General features: G+C 42.6%; 1 protein-coding gene across 2 annotated transcripts; it reads left to right on the top strand.

The window, feature by feature from the left end:
* The first annotated feature begins 1202 nt into the window (after positions 1-1202).
* On the top strand, positions 1203-18648 carry ankrd45 (ankyrin repeat domain 45). Of its 2 annotated transcripts, none has more exons than XM_033028372.1 (6): positions 1203-1546; positions 9961-10278; positions 12521-12688; positions 14878-14972; positions 15081-15216; positions 17766-18648. In XM_033028372.1, exons 1-6 carry the CDS (start codon positions 1516-1518, stop codon positions 17795-17797), a joined length of 780 nt encoding a protein of 259 aa, XP_032884263.1. In that variant the 5' UTR covers positions 1203-1515; the 3' UTR covers positions 17798-18648. The 2 variants fall into 2 exon arrangements, with proteins under 2 accessions (XP_032884263.1, XP_032884262.1); XM_033028371.1 differs by having other exon boundaries at positions 1203-1549.
* Positions 18649-19175: the final 527 nt, after the last annotated feature.

Genomic DNA, 19175 nt, shown 5'->3' with positions numbered 1-19175 from the left:
CAGACAACTCACTTTACACTACACTATTTGCACCGATCATCCCTTCCCACCCAATTTACCCCCTCCCCAGGAACTTTCCCCTGCACCCACAGGAGATGTAACACCTGTCACTATATCTCTCTCACTTCCAACCAGAGACCCCAGCAGCCAATCCAGCTGAGACTGAGATTCATGTGCACCTCTGCCAACTTCATCTATTGTATTTGCTTCTCCCGATGTAGCCTCCATTACATCAGCGAGACCAAGCAGACCGGGGAATAACTTTGCTGAATACTTATGCTCTATATATTATACTAAGGTAAATATCTTCCATATTTACTCCCCTTTCCATTCCCATACCAACCTTTCTGTTCTTTGCCTCCTCAAAGGCCTGTCCTGCTGAGTTACTCCAGCATTTTGTGTCTATCTTTCGTTTAAACCAGCAGCTGCAGTTCCTTTCTCCACCTGTCGCTTATCAGGCTTTGTCCCACTCCCTTCTCTCCTTTTCAGCTTTCATCCCCCCTACTCTATCAATCTGAAGTGTCCTTACCCATCTGTCTATTCTCTCCACAGATGCTGTCTGAACTTCTGAGTTCCCCGTGCACTTTTTGTTTGTACTCACCCAATTGTGTACTGTATACTGAATTGAAAATGTTCCTTTTACCTCAAACAAGCAGAACCGTCCTGACTTTGGTTTCTTATGTTTATTTGACAATAGAGTTCTCAGGTGCTTTGCCAGCACACTTTCATCCCCAAATATTTCCGTCTCACAGTTTTTTCACATTCTCCTTCTCACCAAGCTCTTCCGCTCCTTTTGCCCCTGTCATTGTCCCCTGCATTAGCTCTAGCTTTTTATTTTATTTCCATGTGGCTCAGCAAATCTCTGGCGGTGTTTTATTGCACAGAAGTGATAAAAAATGAAAAGGGTTGTTTTTTAAATGTTACATTATGGTCAGCAAAATAACGTGGATGACTTTCTGTAATAAAAATAGAACTGGAAGGTCATTGAACTAAGAATAATTTAGTTGTATTCTTCACAGATGTTGACTGATTTGCAGAGTATTTCCAACATTTATGTTTTATTCGCTACGCAGATCTGCTTTCTCCAGGGCGGATCAACTGCCATCATAAGCAGCTCAAGTGAATGGTTGAAAATTAAGTAAACAAAGCCTCAGATTCTGGAAATCTGGAGTGAAAATAGATCGGCTGGTAACACTCGGCAGGTCACGCAGCGGCCGTGCAGGGAGAAAAGGAGTTAACGTTTCAGGTCCGGGACTCTTCATCTGATCTCTAGTCTGAGTTATTTTCGCGCAAACCATATTTCTTTCCGCTGGGGTGTATACGGTGGAATCATTGTGCTCCTCTTTTCTCCCGCTGATGAGTGCCGGATCTTAATTGGCGTTACTCCTGTTTCAGGCGAGCAGGATCTTTACCCACGTTGCACAGAGGCACTGGTTGCCGTGGAGACGGCTGTGGCTGGTCCTGGGCAGAAGGAGAGATCAAGGCACGGGCACCAAAGAAGTCGTTTTCAGACCCATGAAGAGCGCAGAGCACGGCCATAAATCAGGTGGTGAGATTTAGAGAAACATCAGTCTGAAAGTAAAAAAGTAAAAATTAAAATTAAAGCGTCGGTCAAGTTATGTTTGCTTTGTTTTGGAAGGACAGAGTGATGTTTCCATTTACCGGGAAGCGAGGTTGGGAGAGGTTTCCTTTGCAATGAGGTGAAACATAGAAAATAGGTGCAAGAGTAGGCCATTCGGCCCTTCGAGCCAGCACCGACATTCAATATGATCATGGTGGCTGATCGTCCAAAATCAGTACCCCGTTTCGGCTTTTCCCCCATATCCATTAGCTCTAAGAGCTATACCTAACTCTCTCTTGAATACATCCAGTGCATTGGCCTCCACTGTGGCAGAGAATGCCATAGATGCACAACTCTCTAGGTGAAAAAAAAAATCTAGTCTCAGTCCTAAATTTCCCCCAACTTCGGGAACATTTTTCTTGCATCTAAGAATTCTAAGAAAATCTTCTAAGAATTTTATGTTTCTATAAGATACCCTATCATCCTTCTAAATTCCAGCGAATATAAGCCCAGTCGACCCATTCTTTCATCATACCTCAGTCTTGCCATCCCAGGAATTAACCTGGTGAACCTACGCTGCACACCCTCAATAGCAATGATGTCCTTCCTTAAATTAGGAGACCAAAACTGCCCCCAATACTCCAGGTGCGGTCTGACCAGGGTCATGTACAACTGCAGTAGGACCTCCTTGCTCCTAAACTCAAATCCTCTTGCAATGAAGGCCAACATGCCATTGGCTTTCTTCACTGCATACTTTTTTTTCTTATCGAGTCCACACACAAGATTAGAAGTTATTCAGCCAGAGCTGAACACACTTCTCGGCATCTGCACAATGGTGTCTATCTTGCGCTTCTTGTGCGTGGTGGTGGAAAGATTGGTGAAATCAGGGCCACGATGTGAACGCTCTTTCCTTGACCCCCCCACTGCCTGCTGTACCTGCATGCATACTTTCAGTGACTGATGTACAAGCGCACCCACGTCTCGTTGCACCTGCCCTTCTCCTAATCTGATACCATTCACATAATAATCTGCCTTCCTGATCTTGCCACCAAAGTGGATAACCTCACATTTATCCACATTATACTGCATCTGCCATGCTTCTGCCCACTCACCCAACCTATCCAAGTCATCCTGCAGCCTCATAGCATCCTCCTCGCAGCTCACACTGCCACCCAGCTTTGTGTCATCAGCAAACTTGGAGATGTCGCATTTAATTCCCTTGTCTAAATCGTTAATATATATTGTAAACAACTGGGGTGCCAGCACAGAGCCTTGTGGCACCCCACTAGTCACTGCCTGCCATTTTGAAAATTCGTCTTCGCTATTTATTTCCTTTTTAACATACCTATAAACACCCCAGCGTTATGAACATTGACTTCTCTCATTTTAGATAGCCCTCGCTTTCTCCCTCCTTCCCCTCCCCCTTCCCATTTCTCCCACGTCCTACTGTCTCCACCTACTTCCTTTCTTTTTCCCTCCCCCCCCCCTCCCCCCCGACATCAGTCTGAAGAAGGGTCTCGACCTGAAACATCGCCAATTCCTTCTCTCCACAGATGCTGCCTCATCGGCTGAATTTCTCCAGCATTTTTTGTCTACCTTCGATTTTTCCAGCATCTGCAGCTCTTTCTTAAACAAAACTTTTTACAGTCAGTTTTTATATTTCCCGCAAGCTTTCTTTCATGCTCTTTCCCCCCCCCCTCTTAATTAACCCCTTTGTCCTCTGTTAGGTTCTAAATTTCTCCCAGTCCTCTGGTTTGCCACTTCTTCTGGCCAATTTATATGCATCTTTCTTGGCTTTAACACTTGGACGAATGCCTTGCCACGTTGAATGATTGAGCACACAGCATCTTTATTGATATAACACTTTTAAGTATCAAAACATCAAAGAGTGCTTCACAATTATTTTTTTTAATCTATTCATTTTGCATTGGGGATATCGGTGGCAGGGCCAGCATTTATTGTGCAGCCCTAATTGTCCTTGAGTGGGGAATATGCTGCCATGGCATTTTTACCGTACCAAGGCAAATCAATATACAGAATACAGAATGAGAGATGTATTTAAGAGGTATAGTTAGGCAGACAGTCAGAACCTTCTTCCCAGGATGGAACAATCAAAACTAGAGGACCTAGCTTTAAGATGAGAGGAGCAAAGTTTTAAGGAGATGTGCAGGGCAAGGCATGAAGTCATCTATGGGAGAAAAAAGAGTGAACAAAGTTGTGTCTGGTTTATTCGAGATTCTTCCAAGACAATGTACCTATGGACAACAATACTCAAAATCGAATACATCGTCATATTATGTCATAGTCATAGAGTGATACAGTGTATCAACAGGCCCTTCGGCCCAACTTGCCCATACAGCCAACATGTCCCAGCGACACTAGTCCCACCTGCCTGCGTTTGGTCCATATCCCTCCAAACCTACCTAAACTGCAGGGACTTAACACATTTTAATATATTCCAGTAATTTGACCTTAAACAGAAATAGTGGGAAGCATTTGACAACTTGTTGAAATACATAGGCTTAATGGATATCTGAACCACAAAATCACAGCAATGTTTGTAATGGTATTCGCATCGATTCCATGTCTGGATCCACTGAAGATACCGCCTCGTAGTACCTAGTACAGGAACAGGCCCTTTTGGTCCACAATATCTGTGCCGAATATGATGACAAGCCATCTCTTATCCACCTGCACACAATCCATATTCCTCCATTCCCTGCCTATCCAAATGCCTATCCAAAAGTCTCTTAAATGCCATTGTATTGTCTGCTTCAATTACCAACCCCAACACCACGTTCCACACACTCAATACCCTTTTAAAAAAAATTGCCCAGCACATCTCCAATAAACTTTGCCCCTCTCACCTAAAAGCTATGCCCTCTAGTTTTTGATTGTTCCATCCTGGGAAGAAGTTTCTGACTGTCTCCTATCTATGGCTCTTACATGCATCGCTTATTCTGTATCATCTCCAATAATTGTAGCGTTCATTCAGGAATATATTCAAATGCATAGCCCTCTTCTTGAACAACATGCACTGTATGAGGAAACCTTTTGTATCTGTTCCATCACCAACAATTCCTTTCTCAATACACTATCTTGTGCAACCTTATGGGATATAGAAGGGTTTCGGCCCGAAACATTGCCTATTTCCTTTGTTCCATTGATGCTGCTGCACCCGCTGAGTTTCTCCAGCATTTTTGTGTACCTTATGGGATATTACTTGGAACCACATGTCTCCACAATCTTTCCAACATCCCACTTCCAACATTTCACCTCTTCCCTACCTAGTGGTGTGAACATACAATCATTATTGAGTAATTTGAATCTCCACCTTTTGGAGTGTGTCATAACGTTTGGTTTGTTTCAACTGTCCTTCTTTCACCTTTCCTTTGAGATTCAGCTGAACTAGATCCAATCATGTTTCGACTCTTGTGACTCAGTATTTCCACAGTACTGTTGTGGAGTATGACATTGATTGCTGCTTAGAAGAAAATCTGTGAGTCAGTACTTCGTAGTGAGACTTATCTTTCCCACGTGATTTGCCTCTTTACTGCCTCTTCTATTGTACTTACTGATCTGTAAGCTTCTCCTATTAAGGCTGGAAAGTAAAGAGGTATAATTTAATGTTCAATCCCATTTCATCTATCTGATCCATTTATCCCTTTAACTTTATATGATCCGATGCTTCCATTTCTTTTGTCCTCTCACTCTTTGTAAGTGCAGTGGGATTTTTTTCCTTACTGTGGTTCAGAATGTGGTTTATAAATGCCTCAACTTTATACAGTTGGAACACCATGCAAGTGATGTTTTAATGCATCAGGAGGAACTCACTACTGCGACTTCTCTGACAGAATTTGTATGCTTTCAGTCATTCCATTCTCCACAGCTGTGGTTCATCCTTTTTCAGCAAGTTATGTAACAGTTTCACTACTGTTACTAGCTGGATCTGGCCGAAAGCTTGCATAATATTCTCAGCATTTCTAGTTTGGAAAATGGCTTCAGTCTTTTCTTTGACCAGTTGTAGGCTATTTGCACCCACCTTTGGGCCCAAATAAACCATTTATTTCTGTACAAAGTGGTTCATGAAGTCTCCTAAACATTTCTGAAGTGTTTAGCACTTCTTAAAGTATGGTCTTATGGTCTAAAGTATTTAAAGCTTTTCCTCCTCTGTTCAAAACTTTAGCTAGTTACATATACAATGTTAAACTCCCTTTCCATGGTGGCTTGAAATATTTCAGTTTGAGCAGACAAATTTTTCCCCTCAATCTTAGCAATAATATTTGCTGTGTAAAACATCTCCATCTATTCTGAGCAATAACTGCAGGACTCATGCACTTTATCCCGAAATGTCGAATGTCCATTTCCCTCCACAGAAGTCGCCTGACATGTTGAGTTCCTCCAGCAGATTGTTTGTTGCTCCGGATTCCAGTATCTGCTGTCTCATGTCTCCACCTTGCTAAAATTCACAGTTAATGTCTACTGCCCAGCATTCATCAATCCTCTTATTTACCTTTTCAAAAAAGTTATTCATACTTGTGACACATGATTTCCCATGCACAAACCCCAAATCAATTCTTACCTTTGCAAATGCAAATAAATCCTAACTGTTCAAATCCTGTAGATTGGTTACTCCACACTAACCAATGTAGTGCTTTACTATTAGAAGCTCCGCCTACCACACTGTTCATATTATCGTAACCCAGCTTGTGCTGTTAGTCTTGTTGCCGCCACACAGCTGAAGCAACATGCTGTAGTGTACTGTAAGTGTCTTTTAATAAACTCTGTTGTTCCATGTTTGTGAGAATGACTGGGTTTCCACCATGGTGGTTGCAACAAAGAACAAGGAAGAAATCAGAATCTGCATCAACCCCAGAAACCTAAACACAGCGATCAGACGCCCACACTACCCGATGCACACAGAGGAAGTTGCTGATCAGATAGGTAGTGCATCCGTGTTCTCTGTTCTGGATGCCAAAAGTTCATTTTGACAGATCATGCCGGATCCCGACTAGTCCTACCTCACCATGTTCGGCACCCCCTTTGGCCACTATAAATTTCTGTGCATGCCCTTTGGCATCAACTCTGCTAGTGAGATTTTTCAATGCACAATGGAACAATTATTTGTGGAGTACCCGTGCGCCATCATTGTCGATGATATTCTCGCTGCCGGACGCAACACGGCTGAACATGATGCCAATTTGAAATAAGTACTAGACCGTGCTAAAGATATCCATCTCAAGCTCAACCCTCTAAAATGCAAATTTCGTGTCACAGAGGTCAACTATGTCGGACAAGTATTCACCAGTGATGGCCTCAGACCGGACCCCTCCAAGACCACTGCCATCAACGAGATGCCAGCTCCCACTGACGTTACGAGTTTACAGAGATTCCTGGGAATGGTCAACTACTTGGGGAAATTCATTCCCAACCTCAGCGATATATCTGCCCCTCTGCGGGGACTGACTCACAAGGACTGCCTGGTCCTGGTACCAACAACACCAGAGAGCTTTTGAAATCCTTAAGTTGCAACTGGTCAATGCGCCAACCGTCGCCTACTTTGCTTTGAGGTTGTCGGTGACGCTCACACATAATGCATCCCTATATGGACTTGGCGCTACTTGCCTACAGACTTCCACCAAAGGTGACTGCAGACCTGTTGCTTATGCCTCCCGCACCCTGTCTGAGACTGAACAACGTTATGCTCAGATCGAAAGGAATTGCTTACTGTGGTTTTTGCCTGCATGAAATTCAAACACTTTATTTTTGGCAAGTCCGTGATTGTGGAAACACACCACCAGCCGCTGGTCACCATTCTGAACAAACCCATCCACGCCGCTCCTGCTCACCTGCAACGGATGGTGATGCAGCTACAGTGTTTCGATTTCACTATAATCTTCAAAAAGGGCAAGGACATGCACCTAACAGACTCGCTATCAAGAGCCCCACACAAAACCTGCGAACAACAGCCCTCAGAACAAGACCAGTTCACAGTAATGATGATGTCGTACATACCTACTGAATGCCTAAGCAGCCTGGCAGAACACACGGCTGCAGATAAAACTCTACAACTACTGTCCTCAGTCATCCGGCGTGGCTGGCCGGATAAACAACATGGTACCCCACTTGCGATTCGCCCTTACTACCTAGTTCGCGACAAACTAGTGCTACAGGACGGGGTCATAAAGCCGTCATCCCAGCTGTTCTTCAGGACAAGTACTTTGATGCCGTCCACAGGTGTCACCCCGGTGTGGAAGCGACCTTACAACGGGCAAAGAACATGTTTTACTGGCCTGGTATGACCGAGTACATACACGAAAGAATCAAAGCCTGCGCTGTCTGCAACAGCCTAACGCCATACCAGCACATACCAGCAGAAACAAAGGTACACAAAAATGCTGGATAAACTCAGCGGGTGCAGCAGCATCTATGGAGCGAAGGAAATAGGTAACGTTTCGGGCCGAAACCCTTCTTCAGACAGATAGGGGGTGGCGGGGAGAAGGAAGGAAAAAGGAGGAGGAGGAGCCCGAGGGCTGGGGGATGGCAGGAGACAGCTCGAGGGCTAAGGAAAGGGAGGAGACAGCACGGGCTAACAAAATTGGGAGAATTCAATGTTCATGCCCTCCGGATGCAGTCTCCCTAAGCGGAATATGAGGTGCTGTTCCTCCAATTTCCGGTGTTGCTCACTCTGGCAATGGAGGAGACCCAGGACTGAGAGGTCGGATTGGGAATGGGAGGGGGAGTTGAAGTGCTGAGCCACCAGCAGAAACAACCCTTGCTCTCACACCCTGTTCCTCCTCTGCTGTGGTGCACAGTCACTACTGACATATTCAAGTGGCGTGGAAAACACTATCTGACTCGTATTCGGGCTTGTTCAAAATTAACCTACTCCAAAACATCACATCTGACACAGTCATCCAAAAGCTGTCACGCCGTTTCTCCGTGCACGACGACCCTGCATGTTTCCTGTCTGATAACGGCAGTCAGTTCACCAGTCAGTGTTTCAAAAACTTTGCTCAATGGTGAGATTTTCGCCATGTCACCAGCAGTCCTGAATTTCCACAGTCCAAAGGACTTGCAGAACGAGCAGTCCGTAGCGCCAAACAATTAATGGAGCGCTCACACCTTGCTAAATCTGATGTATTCTTGGACCTGCTTAACTTAAGGAACATCGCCCGTGACCCGATACTGGGGTCTCCGGCCCAACGCCTGATGTCTCGGCAGACCCGTACTTCCCTCCCCGTGCCCCAGCAGCTGCTGCAGCCGCAGGTCCGTTCACCTCCCGTTGTCCAAAAACAACTCCAACTGAAACGCGATGCCCAGAAGCGATCTTTTGACAGGTCCAGCAAACCTCTCTCTAGTGGGCAAGTTGTTCGCCTTCAGACCGAGAAGAGCTATGGCCATTTGGGTCCCATTCACAGCCCTGCCAAGGAGTCGCGCTCATACCTGGTGAGCGACGACGGAGGAATTTACAGACGCAATCGTCAACATCTCCTTCCTGTGAAGGAACCACGTCCTGCGGTCTCGTATCTTATTTATCTTGTTTATTCTTATAGGTCACCTGCATTTAGATGTGCTTCACTTTTATTTCTACAAGGCAAGATGTAGATTGGTTACTCCACACTAACCAATGTAGTGCTTTATTATTAGAAACTCCGCCTACCATACTGTTCATATTATCGTAGCCCAGCTTGTGCTGTTAGTCTTGTTGCCGCTCCACAGCGGAAGCAACATGCTGTAGTGTACTGTAAGTGTCTTTTAATAAACTCTGTTGGTGAGAATGACTGGGTCATTTACAAATCCCTTCAAATAACTTTCGCACCACTGATGTAAGGCTCACCGGCCTGCGGTTCCCAGACTTATCGCTCCTGCCCTTCTTAAAGGCTCAACATTAGCTGTCCTCCAGTCCATCATTGTTCTTTGCAATGACCCACGGCAATCATAAAGTGCTTCACATACTATAAAGGACTGTTGAAGTGTGGTTGTTGTTCTAGAAATCAATAAAAAACTGATTCCATAAAACCAATTCCATCAACAGCAAATCTGATTTAATAGTGTTATAAACTAATGGCAAGGACAGATAAAATCATGGTTTAATGTTTTCCCCCAAAATAGGTGTTTCCAACAATTAAGCACTCCTTTAACACTGCAAGGTGAGTCGGTCTAATTGTGTGCTTAGAAGTGAGAGTTGAAGTTACAACCTAAGTTGAAAGAGCTATCTTTTGGCATCCAGTTTTCCCGAACATCTGACGGAGATGAAGATAAAGGTGAGAGAACCAAATAATGAAATTAGTTTAGGATTTCTCTATCTGACACATCTGAATGGTACTTATTGATATAAATGTTCATTGTACTTTCCATGGTTGACAAATACTGCATATTTATTTATTTTTGTTTAGGCATGAAATCGGAACGTAAAATTAACACTGTAAAAGAAAAGGCAGTCCCAACCAATGAAGATTTAGTAAATGCTGAAGATCTTGAACTAGAGAACAGGAACAACTTTCTTAGCAGTGTGCTCAAAGGAGATGCTGAGAACCTACGCAAGTGTTTCGTAGATGCAGATGATCCAAATCATGAAAAAACGTATCAATTGTTAAATATACATGATGATATTGGCAGAAATGCTCTCTTTGCAGCTGCCATGCTAGGTCATTCTGAAGTTATTCAAGAGTTGGTGACACGAGGAGCAAATGTGAATGAGCAAACCAATCGAGGTACATGGCAGCATTGTTCACTGATTTCTCACTGTTGGTATTGGCTATTGAAATGGTTTTGCTTTTATTTCCTATTTTTCTGTTCTTTCTAAGCATGATCCCATGAGGCAAGATTTGAACTACGATCTGTGCATTCTTCAGCACATACTGTTTCAGGACTCTGAATTAAATACAGAATGAACACATCATCATATGCTACTAATCTGTGACACATACTGTTTATCGTAATTACATAGGCTTCTGCTTGTCTTGCAGTACCCTTTTTAAGTAACAGTATTTTGCAAAGGATTGTGACAAGTTTGATCCAAATTTGGCTCAGTGACTGAAAAAAAAATGCTGAGATTTTTAGTGATTTGTACACTGCATAGAGCAGGATTCCTCAAGGCCATGAGCAAAGTACATTGTTTTTCATGTCATGTGCCAATAATTAGAATTTAAGAGGTTTACAAACAATACCAAGACTGACAAACTTGGAATTAAGTAGCAGTCTCAGGAGGTGGATCCTGCTTTCAGAAACACACTGAGAAATATGTCTATACAGAGATTTGTAAAACTTTTCCACCTTTTAGGGCTGTGGATGCTCAAACATTGAGAATATTTATGGCGGATGTCAGTACCTTTTTGGAGAGCAAAACAATCAGAGGATTTGGGGAAAGTTTGGAGAAATGGTGATTTGGAGAGGAAAAACAGGAAGAACCAGTTTTTGGCCAAGAAAGGGTACCCGTTTAGGAGACATAGATTTAAGATAATAAACAATAGAATTAAAGGGGAGTTGAGGATTTCATTTCACCCCAAAACATTCTGAAGAGATGATGAATGCAGAAACCCTCAAAAAAGTATCTGAATAAGCATTTATGTTGGCTTACCTTTCAATATTTATCCTGAAAAGCTTTTTTTTAATTGCATGGATAAATTGGGTGGACTCACGTCTTCCTGTAAAGGAAGATTATATTATGAAAGACTGATAAAAATAATACAGATGCTGGAAAACTGCAGTATTCAGATAATTTTGCAGCAAGTTTAGACCAAAAGAATTTCGTGCCTGCAGTCATACATACAGATAATAAACAACACTAAACACAAATTAACATCCACCACAGTGTATCCTCCAAGCACCTCCTCACTGTGGTGGAGGCAAAAATCTTAGGGCTGCAGTCTCTTCCCTCCTCTTCTCCCTCTGCGCTGAGGCGATTCCCCACCGGGCGATGGCACAAACAGTCCCGTGGCTCACCGAACCCCGCAAACGGGCCGGCTCAAACACCGCTGGCCCGCGGCTGATCCTCGGACTCAGGTCATAGCCGCCAGAACGCCGTCCCAGCCACCCGAGCACCGTTCCAGCCCCCAGCCGGATCGCCCTCACGTGAGTGCCGTTCCTCCCTCCAGCTGGGCCGCTCCGATGGGAGCGCCATTCCACCCTCGGGATGGGCCCCTCCGACGGGATAACGGACTGCAGGCGAGCCGCAGCCGTTCACCAGCGCCGCCACTTCACTATCTTTCTGATCAGATTCCACCATTTGCACCCTTTTGTTTACCTCCACTATCACTTTCAACTTTGGTTATTATCTCCACCTTTCTCTCGCCCCCCCCCCCCCCCCCCCCTTGACGTATCTGCCAATCCTTAACTGGACTCACCTATCACTTGCCAGCTCTTGCCCATCCCTTCCCCTCACCTCCTTTTACCAGCTATCTCCTCTCTATTCTATGTCTGCAGAAGTATCCCAACCCAAAACGTCATCTGTCCATTTCCCTTTGCGGATGCTGCCTGGCTTGTTGGGTTCCTTTAGCTCACAATTCCAGTGTCTGCAATCTCTTACCAATCTCTGTGATGAATGTCAATCATTTTTATTTTGTAGCTGGCATTCAGTTCTTTTGTCCAAATAAGTATTTTATCATGACACTCGGAATTCTCTTAAATTTATTTTAGATCTATTATCTCTCGTCCCCGAGCCTTCCACCGATGGACGTCTCCAGTCCATCATACGTCTGAAGTAGGGATCTGACACAAAATGACAACCATTTTCTTCTACAGATATTGCCTGAACCACTGATTATGCTATTTGTCAGCAGTTTGTCATTTGTTAAAGATCTGAGTATCTGCAGTCTCTTGTATCTTTAAAGTTCAAGATTGATGAGTTTTCAACAGAATTATTCCAACAAACGCTCTTCAGCCTGAAATGTTAATTGTTTCTGACTCCGCTCCCTGAATTGTTCTGCTATTTTTTACTTTGTTTCATGTCCACAGGCTATACCCCTTTACATTGTGCCGCTGCATGGGGGAAACAAGAGAGCCTAAAAACTTTGGTGGGCCTTGGAGCAAACATTCGAACAACCAACTTCAGAGATGAAAAAGCATGTGACATAGCTAAGCGATACTCAATGACTGATTGCATAGAGTTTCTAGACTGGGCAGGTAAAATGTGACATGTTGCTCTATCACTTGAGATTAATTATCCCAGGATATTTATATTAAACTAGCATGCCAATGGTGCTAGCAAGTTATTAAAACTGGGCTGATCTCAATAAGTAACACCTATGTCCCAACCAATTGTTCAAGCGCTTTTGATTGGAAGAATCGCCTTAATTTAGTTCAACAAAGAAACTGACAAGTTACTAGGTAACATAGGTGTATCACTTTAAAACATTTTTTCTGAAGTATTTCCAGATTACAATTTGACACGATATTTCCAATTCACAGATAAAACTAAATTCAATATTTTTTCAAATTAATTCTACAATTAGGAATATAATTCTACAGGCTGCCTCATTAACAATAGAATAATAAAGGAGTATTTTCCTGTGCTTCAAAATCTTTTTTATGGTTTGCATCATATAAGGAAAAAATTATTGTCTCTAAAGGTTGATTTCACTGACAGAATATTTTATTAACCTTGATTAGTCGGTAACAAACAGGCAAAATATCCATAAAGATCAAAATGATCTCAAGAAAGTTTGAAATGTTAAGGCTCCGTGTAAATAAATCTGTTATGTGCCGATCTGTAATCAGTATCCAAAATTCCCTGCAGGAAATGGGCGTCTGGTGAAGCTGTAATGCTGCCCCACAGCCAAATATTATCCTGCATGTACTGTCAAGGGATAAATTTAATTGCAGCTGTTTAAGCAATGTATTGTTATTTCTGGAACTCAAATAAGGACTGCAATAAAGATGTAGGGGAAAGGGTCAAGAAAAGCAAAAATAGATGTTTTTGGCTCTGTTTTCAAATGTATATTTTGAATAATTACAAAGATTGTTCATATGTTAAGAAATACCTGAACCTTTAATATTTCTGGCAGTTTTATAAAATAGTCAAATGCAGCAAGAGCACATCAAATGAGTTTGTATGTACATGCTGGGTGTAATTAGATGTTTTTAATTGTGGTGTCATTAAACAATTGACACTTTGTGTTTCTCATCAATCAAATGACATTTGTTCATCTATTTCTCTGCACCGTCCCTTCAAGCAGTGAAGAGAATGTGATAAGCTTTAGAGGTTTTATTTGTGCTTTGTGTTTTGCTGAATGTTCCAACACATACAGTTCATTGTGTCTCCACTAATCAGATGTATTTTTCCCGTCTAGTAACTTTTCACAATCTATTTCGCCAAATCCTGGCTTATAGTGTTGAAGTCAATCCTCACCCAAGTTAAGATCTTAACACGAGGACCAAACTCATCTTTTTTCCATGGCTGCCTTGAAACTTACTGAATTATGGTCACTTTTTCAAAGGGTCCCTTCACAGATACTTCCACTAATTACCCATTCCTATTCCCTAAGACAGTGGTTCTCAAATGGGGGTACGCGTACCCCTGGGGGTACGTGAAGGCACTCCAGGGGATACGTGAGATTTTTAAATATAGGCCTACATATATATTATATTTTTGCGCTGGTTAGGGGGTACTTGGTTGAAAAAATATTTCACAGGGGGTACATCACTGAAAAAAGGTTGAGAACCACTGCCCTAAGATATGGTCGAATATAGCACCTTCCCCCGTAGGACTCTCTGCATACTGCTTTAAATACTCCTCATATGCATTTGATAAATTCAAGTGGGTCAGGCAGCATTGCTGAAGAAAATAAATGACATTTCAGATAGGAACCCCTCTTCAGACTGACTATGTGCTTATCCGTGCTCAGCTTATCCATCTTACCTGCAAGGCTCTTTGCATTAAAGTGAATACACTTAAGGGTGTCAGCTCTCTTATGCTTCCTCACCCATCTCTATCTGCTATTCCCAAAATAGGTTTGCCAAGTCTATTTTCTAAATATGATTCTGAGCGACTATCTGCTGCACTATTGTTCTGGGTTCCCAGCCCCGTCACACTAACTTAAACCCTTCCAAGGTGCTCTAGCAAACCTTACTGCATGGATATTGGCTCCCTCCAGGTTAGGTGGTATCTTGTCATCTCCACGTCTCAGTATCCTTAAGAATTAAAACCCACCCATTGAAATAATATGTTAAATCTCTACCTTACGTTACTTGTGATGCTGCACACTGCCATTTTGTTCTTTGTCAAAATGGTCATATACCATTTTATTATTTAGGTTAAAGAGAGTAATGCAAGGAGAATAACCCCTTTTTAATTTGCACTTTATTAACTGCAGAAGGCAAACTGGTTTTGGAATTGTATATTAATAATGTCCAGGAAACTATTACTGATCTTGAAAAGACACAAGGCAAGCTGTCTAAGCATGATAAGGTAAGCTCCAGTATTCTTCAGCTGAAAGCACTGTTTTCTGCATTTTTCTTCTTTAATCAGTGAATATGCAACATGTTTTTGGGTTCATGACTTTTTATCATCTGGTAGACTGCCTATGTAAATGCCTGCCGAGCAAAATCTGAATGGCTTCTTACGTCTCAGAATGCTTCCGTAGAGGAATTTGAGGAACAAAAGAAACAGTTAGAGATGATTGTGGAACCAATCATTACCAAACTAACATTATGTGAGTACAAACATCTATCCGCAGTGAGATTGTTGGCCTGTCTATCTTTCCTATTTATTTAACTGGTATACGCAAGTGTCAAAATTGAACCAAATATTATGGGATGAGAGCAGTAACAAGAATACACTGACTTAAAGGTAAAGTCTTTGTTATTTTTTAACCTTCACCAATGGCACCAAAGTGCCAAACAAGGTTGGGAATGTTAAAGTTTTTATAGAGATAGCACGGTAAATGTCAGGGGAAACAACTTTTTGGTATTCAATTTCTTCAATTTAATTCTTTAACTCTGAAAGTAGAACTAACAGAGATTACTACTGGAGTCTGTGTTATTCACTTTGTAGAATGGGCTGATTCATGCTTGGTCCAATGGCCTGATGTCAATTGCTAGCCCTGCAGCCACACAAACGACTTGGAGCTGCGCAGATCCCAATACCATCCTCAAGCAGAATGGGTCTTCACTGATGACCAGTCCTCGAGGAGTTGAGCCCTTTCGATCCTCTTTTATGACTGCTGTCATGGTATTTAGCAGTTGTGATGGAGATAACATTTTAGAATGAGAAAGTGATGTTATTCACTTTGATGAGAAGAAAATTAAAAATACAGCAATAAAGCAGTAATGTGCGTAAGGATCTGGTTGTACTGGCTCACCAAATGCCAAAAGTGAACATGCAAGTAGAGCAAGCAGTTAGGATGGCAAATGGTCTGTTGGTCTGAAGTAGGGTCTCGATCCGAAATGTCACCCATTCCTTCTCTCCAGAGATGCTGCCTGTCTTGCTGAGTTACTCCAGCATTTGTGTTCAACCAGCAACTGAGGACCTTGGTAAAGATGGATTCCATAATGGTCCATTGTTGGGGAAGGTGTGACAAAAGGGATTCAAGGATGTGATCAGTGGAATCCAGGTACATGGATAGGAAATGTTTAGAGGGATATGGGCTAAACAGGTAAACGGGACTAATGTTGATGGGGCATCTAGGTTGACATGGGCAAGTTGGGCTGAAAACAGCTGCTTTCATGCTGTGTGACTCTGACCTTCAACGATGAAAGTAAGCATGCAGGTACAGCAGGCAGTGAAGAAAGCGAATGGCATGTTGGCCTTTATAACAAGAGGAGTATCTGAGCAAAGAGGCCCTTCTGCAGTTGTATAGAGCCCCAGTGAGACCACACCTGGAGTATTGCGTGCAGTTTTGGTCTCCCAATTCTTGCTATTGAGGGAGTGCAGCGTAGATTTACAAGGTTAATTCCCGGGATGGCGGGACTGTCATATGCTGAGAGCGGCTGGGCTTGTATACTCTGGAGTTTAAAAGGATGAGAGGGCATCTAATTGAATCATATAAGATTATTAAGGGTTTGGACACGCTAGAGGCTGGAAACATGTTCTCGATGTTGGGGGAGTCCAGAACCAGGGGCCACAGTTTAAGAATAAGGGGCAAGCCATTTAGAACGGAGATGAGGAAACACTTTTTCCACACAGAGAGTTGTGAGTCTGTGGAATTCTCTGCCTCAGAGGGCGGTGGAGGATGGTTTTCTGGATACTTTCAAGAGAGAGCTAGATAGGGCTCTTAAATATAGTGGAGTCAGGGGATATGGGGAGAAGGCAGGAACAGGGTACTGATTGGGGATGATCAGCCATGATCACATTGAATGGTGGTGCTGGCTCGAGGGGCCGAATGGCCTACTCCTGCACCTATTGTCCATTGATGGCAGTTTAAGAAATATATTTGCAAAGTAGAAAATTGGTGGAGGGACATCTTTAAGCACTTCAACAAAATTAGCAACTTAATTCTGATCCATCACAGCTAATTTTGATAAAAGCCTCAGCATTACATCCTTGTTTTTATATTCTAGAAATAAATACTAGCATTGCATTGTCTTCTTTACTATCGATTCGCCGTGCAAATTAACCTTTTAGGAACCCTGCAGCAGCATTCCCAAGTCACTTTGCACCTCCGATTTCTGAATTCTCTCCCATTTAGAAAATAGCCCATCCTTTATTCCAACTACCAAAATGCATGACTCCACTTTGCTACACTGCATTCCTTCTGCCATTTCGTTGCCCACTCACCCAACCTGTCGACATCCTGCTGTTGAGTCCCTACTTTCTCTACACTACCTGCCCCCCCCCCCCCCATCTATATTCATGTCATCAGCAAACTTGGCCACAAAGCCTTCAATTCCCTCATCCAAATCATTGACATACTTACAACCTGAAGAGTAGTGGCCCCAGCACTGACTGACCCCTGTGGAACTCCGCGAGTCACTGGCAGTCAACCAGTGGTACCGATGTAGCTCAGGAAAATCTCTATTGGTTAACTTTGTTTGGAACTCATACTATACTTTTTAATGAATCTCTGCAAGAGTAGCTTTTTATTTTATTAAGGACCAAAGTACTTAAAAACATAAGGGGGTGAAGAATTACCTGCTTCTTTAATCCAGTTCGTGATTAGTGATCGTCAAGGTGTGCTGGTGGTATGAGATAGTTCCTTATAATAGATTACTGTACAGAGCTAAAGTGGATGAAACTAATTTTGATTTTTCTCTTTCAATGAAGCTCCTCAGCCCTCAAAATTATCCAAACCATAATATCTTCATAGTTGGATGAAAACTGCAATCAAAATGGAAGATTTCAGAGTAATTGGATTTTTAGTCAATTTGTGCCACTTTACCTTGACTGGTGTTATTGTTGCATTTGTTTCAAGACTTTAATGCATTATTGATGAGCTGTTTATTACTACTGTTAATGTATTCTCATATTATTCCATATATAGAAACTGATAAAAGATACTGATGCCCGGTTTGGTATTGTAATTAAAAGCATAACATTTTAAGACAGCTTCTGTAAAATACAGTTCACCAGTGATTTAATACAATACACTGATATCCCCTAGTTTTCAGAAAAAGCAAAGAAGAAATTAAATCAGTCTTTTCCCATTTGAAAACATACTGATATAACATGGCAAGCCATGTGTTTTTTTTATACATCGGTCAACTAATTTATCATAGTGCTCTTTTGAGTTATGGAACTCTGCCTTTACTGGAAAAATGAGGCCAGTATTTATTATCCACCTCTAATTACCTTTGAGAAGCTGTGGTAATCCAGTTTCTTCAACTAATGCATCCCTTCTGGTTACAGTACTCCAAATGTTGTTGCATGGAGAGTGCCAGGATTTAGATCTTGCAGCCCAAAGGAATGCCGATTATATTTCCAAATCTGGATTGCATGTGATTTGGGGGAATAGCTGCACATGCACAAAGAACTGCAGATGCTGGTTTACACAAAAGGACACAAAACTCAGGAGTAACTCAATGGGTCAGGCAGTATCTCTGATCTGAAGAACATGGATAAGTGATATTTTGGGTTGGGATTCTTCTTCAGACTGATTGTGGGAGGACAGGAAAAAGCTGGAAGCGGGGAGCAGGACAAAGCCAGCCCACAAGTGAGGGGGGGGAGGGGGGGGGGGGTTGACAGGCCGGTGGTTAGACAATGTATAGTGATGTTTTGGGTCAGGATCCTTCTTCAGACTGATTATAGGGGGATAATAAAAGCTGGGAGAGTGCAGAGGCAGTAGAAAGTAGAGGTTATAGATGTGAAACATGCTTTTGAAGCAGGCTCAATGAGTAACTGTGGTTCATTTTGGAAATGGTTACAGCACTAGCTACTGAGTTAGGTGGATGGTCGTGGAGGCGATGCAAATCAAGTAAGCTTCTTGGTATTATTAGTAGCTGTATTCATCAAAGCATTGGAGAGGATAGTCTTACAATCCTGACTAATATCTTACAAATGATGGACAAGTTTGCCAAAGCAAGTGATATCCATTTGTCAGAAGATATACAGCCTCTTACCTAGAGGAGGAGCAGAACAGATGATTTAAAAAGCAGCCATTTGTATTCATTAGTGATTGCTCCTAGTATTGTGCAAAAGGAAGGCAGACTCCAGCGGAACCACCATTCCAGAGCAGCC

This window comes from Amblyraja radiata, chromosome 10 (assembly GCF_010909765.2).
Source record: "Amblyraja radiata isolate CabotCenter1 chromosome 10, sAmbRad1.1.pri, whole genome shotgun sequence".
Lineage (NCBI taxonomy): Eukaryota > Metazoa > Chordata > Chondrichthyes > Rajiformes > Rajidae > Amblyraja > Amblyraja radiata.
The sequence above is the reverse complement of the archived record's forward strand: the minus strand, read 5'-3'. Positions and strand labels throughout refer to the sequence as shown.

Excerpts from the sequence above, each read along its gene's own strand:
- ankrd45 (XM_033028371.1), top strand. The coding sequence starts at position 1,516 with ATGAAGAGCGCAGAGCACGGCCATAAATCAGGTG. Across the intron at positions 1,550-9,960 it reads GCACGGCCATAAATCAGGTG|GCATGAAATCGGAACGTAAA; the intron begins GTGAGATTTAGA and ends ATTTTTGTTTAG. Across the intron at positions 15,217-17,765 it reads CATTACCAAACTAACATTAT|CTCCTCAGCCCTCAAAATTA; the intron begins GTGAGTACAAAC and ends CTTTCAATGAAG.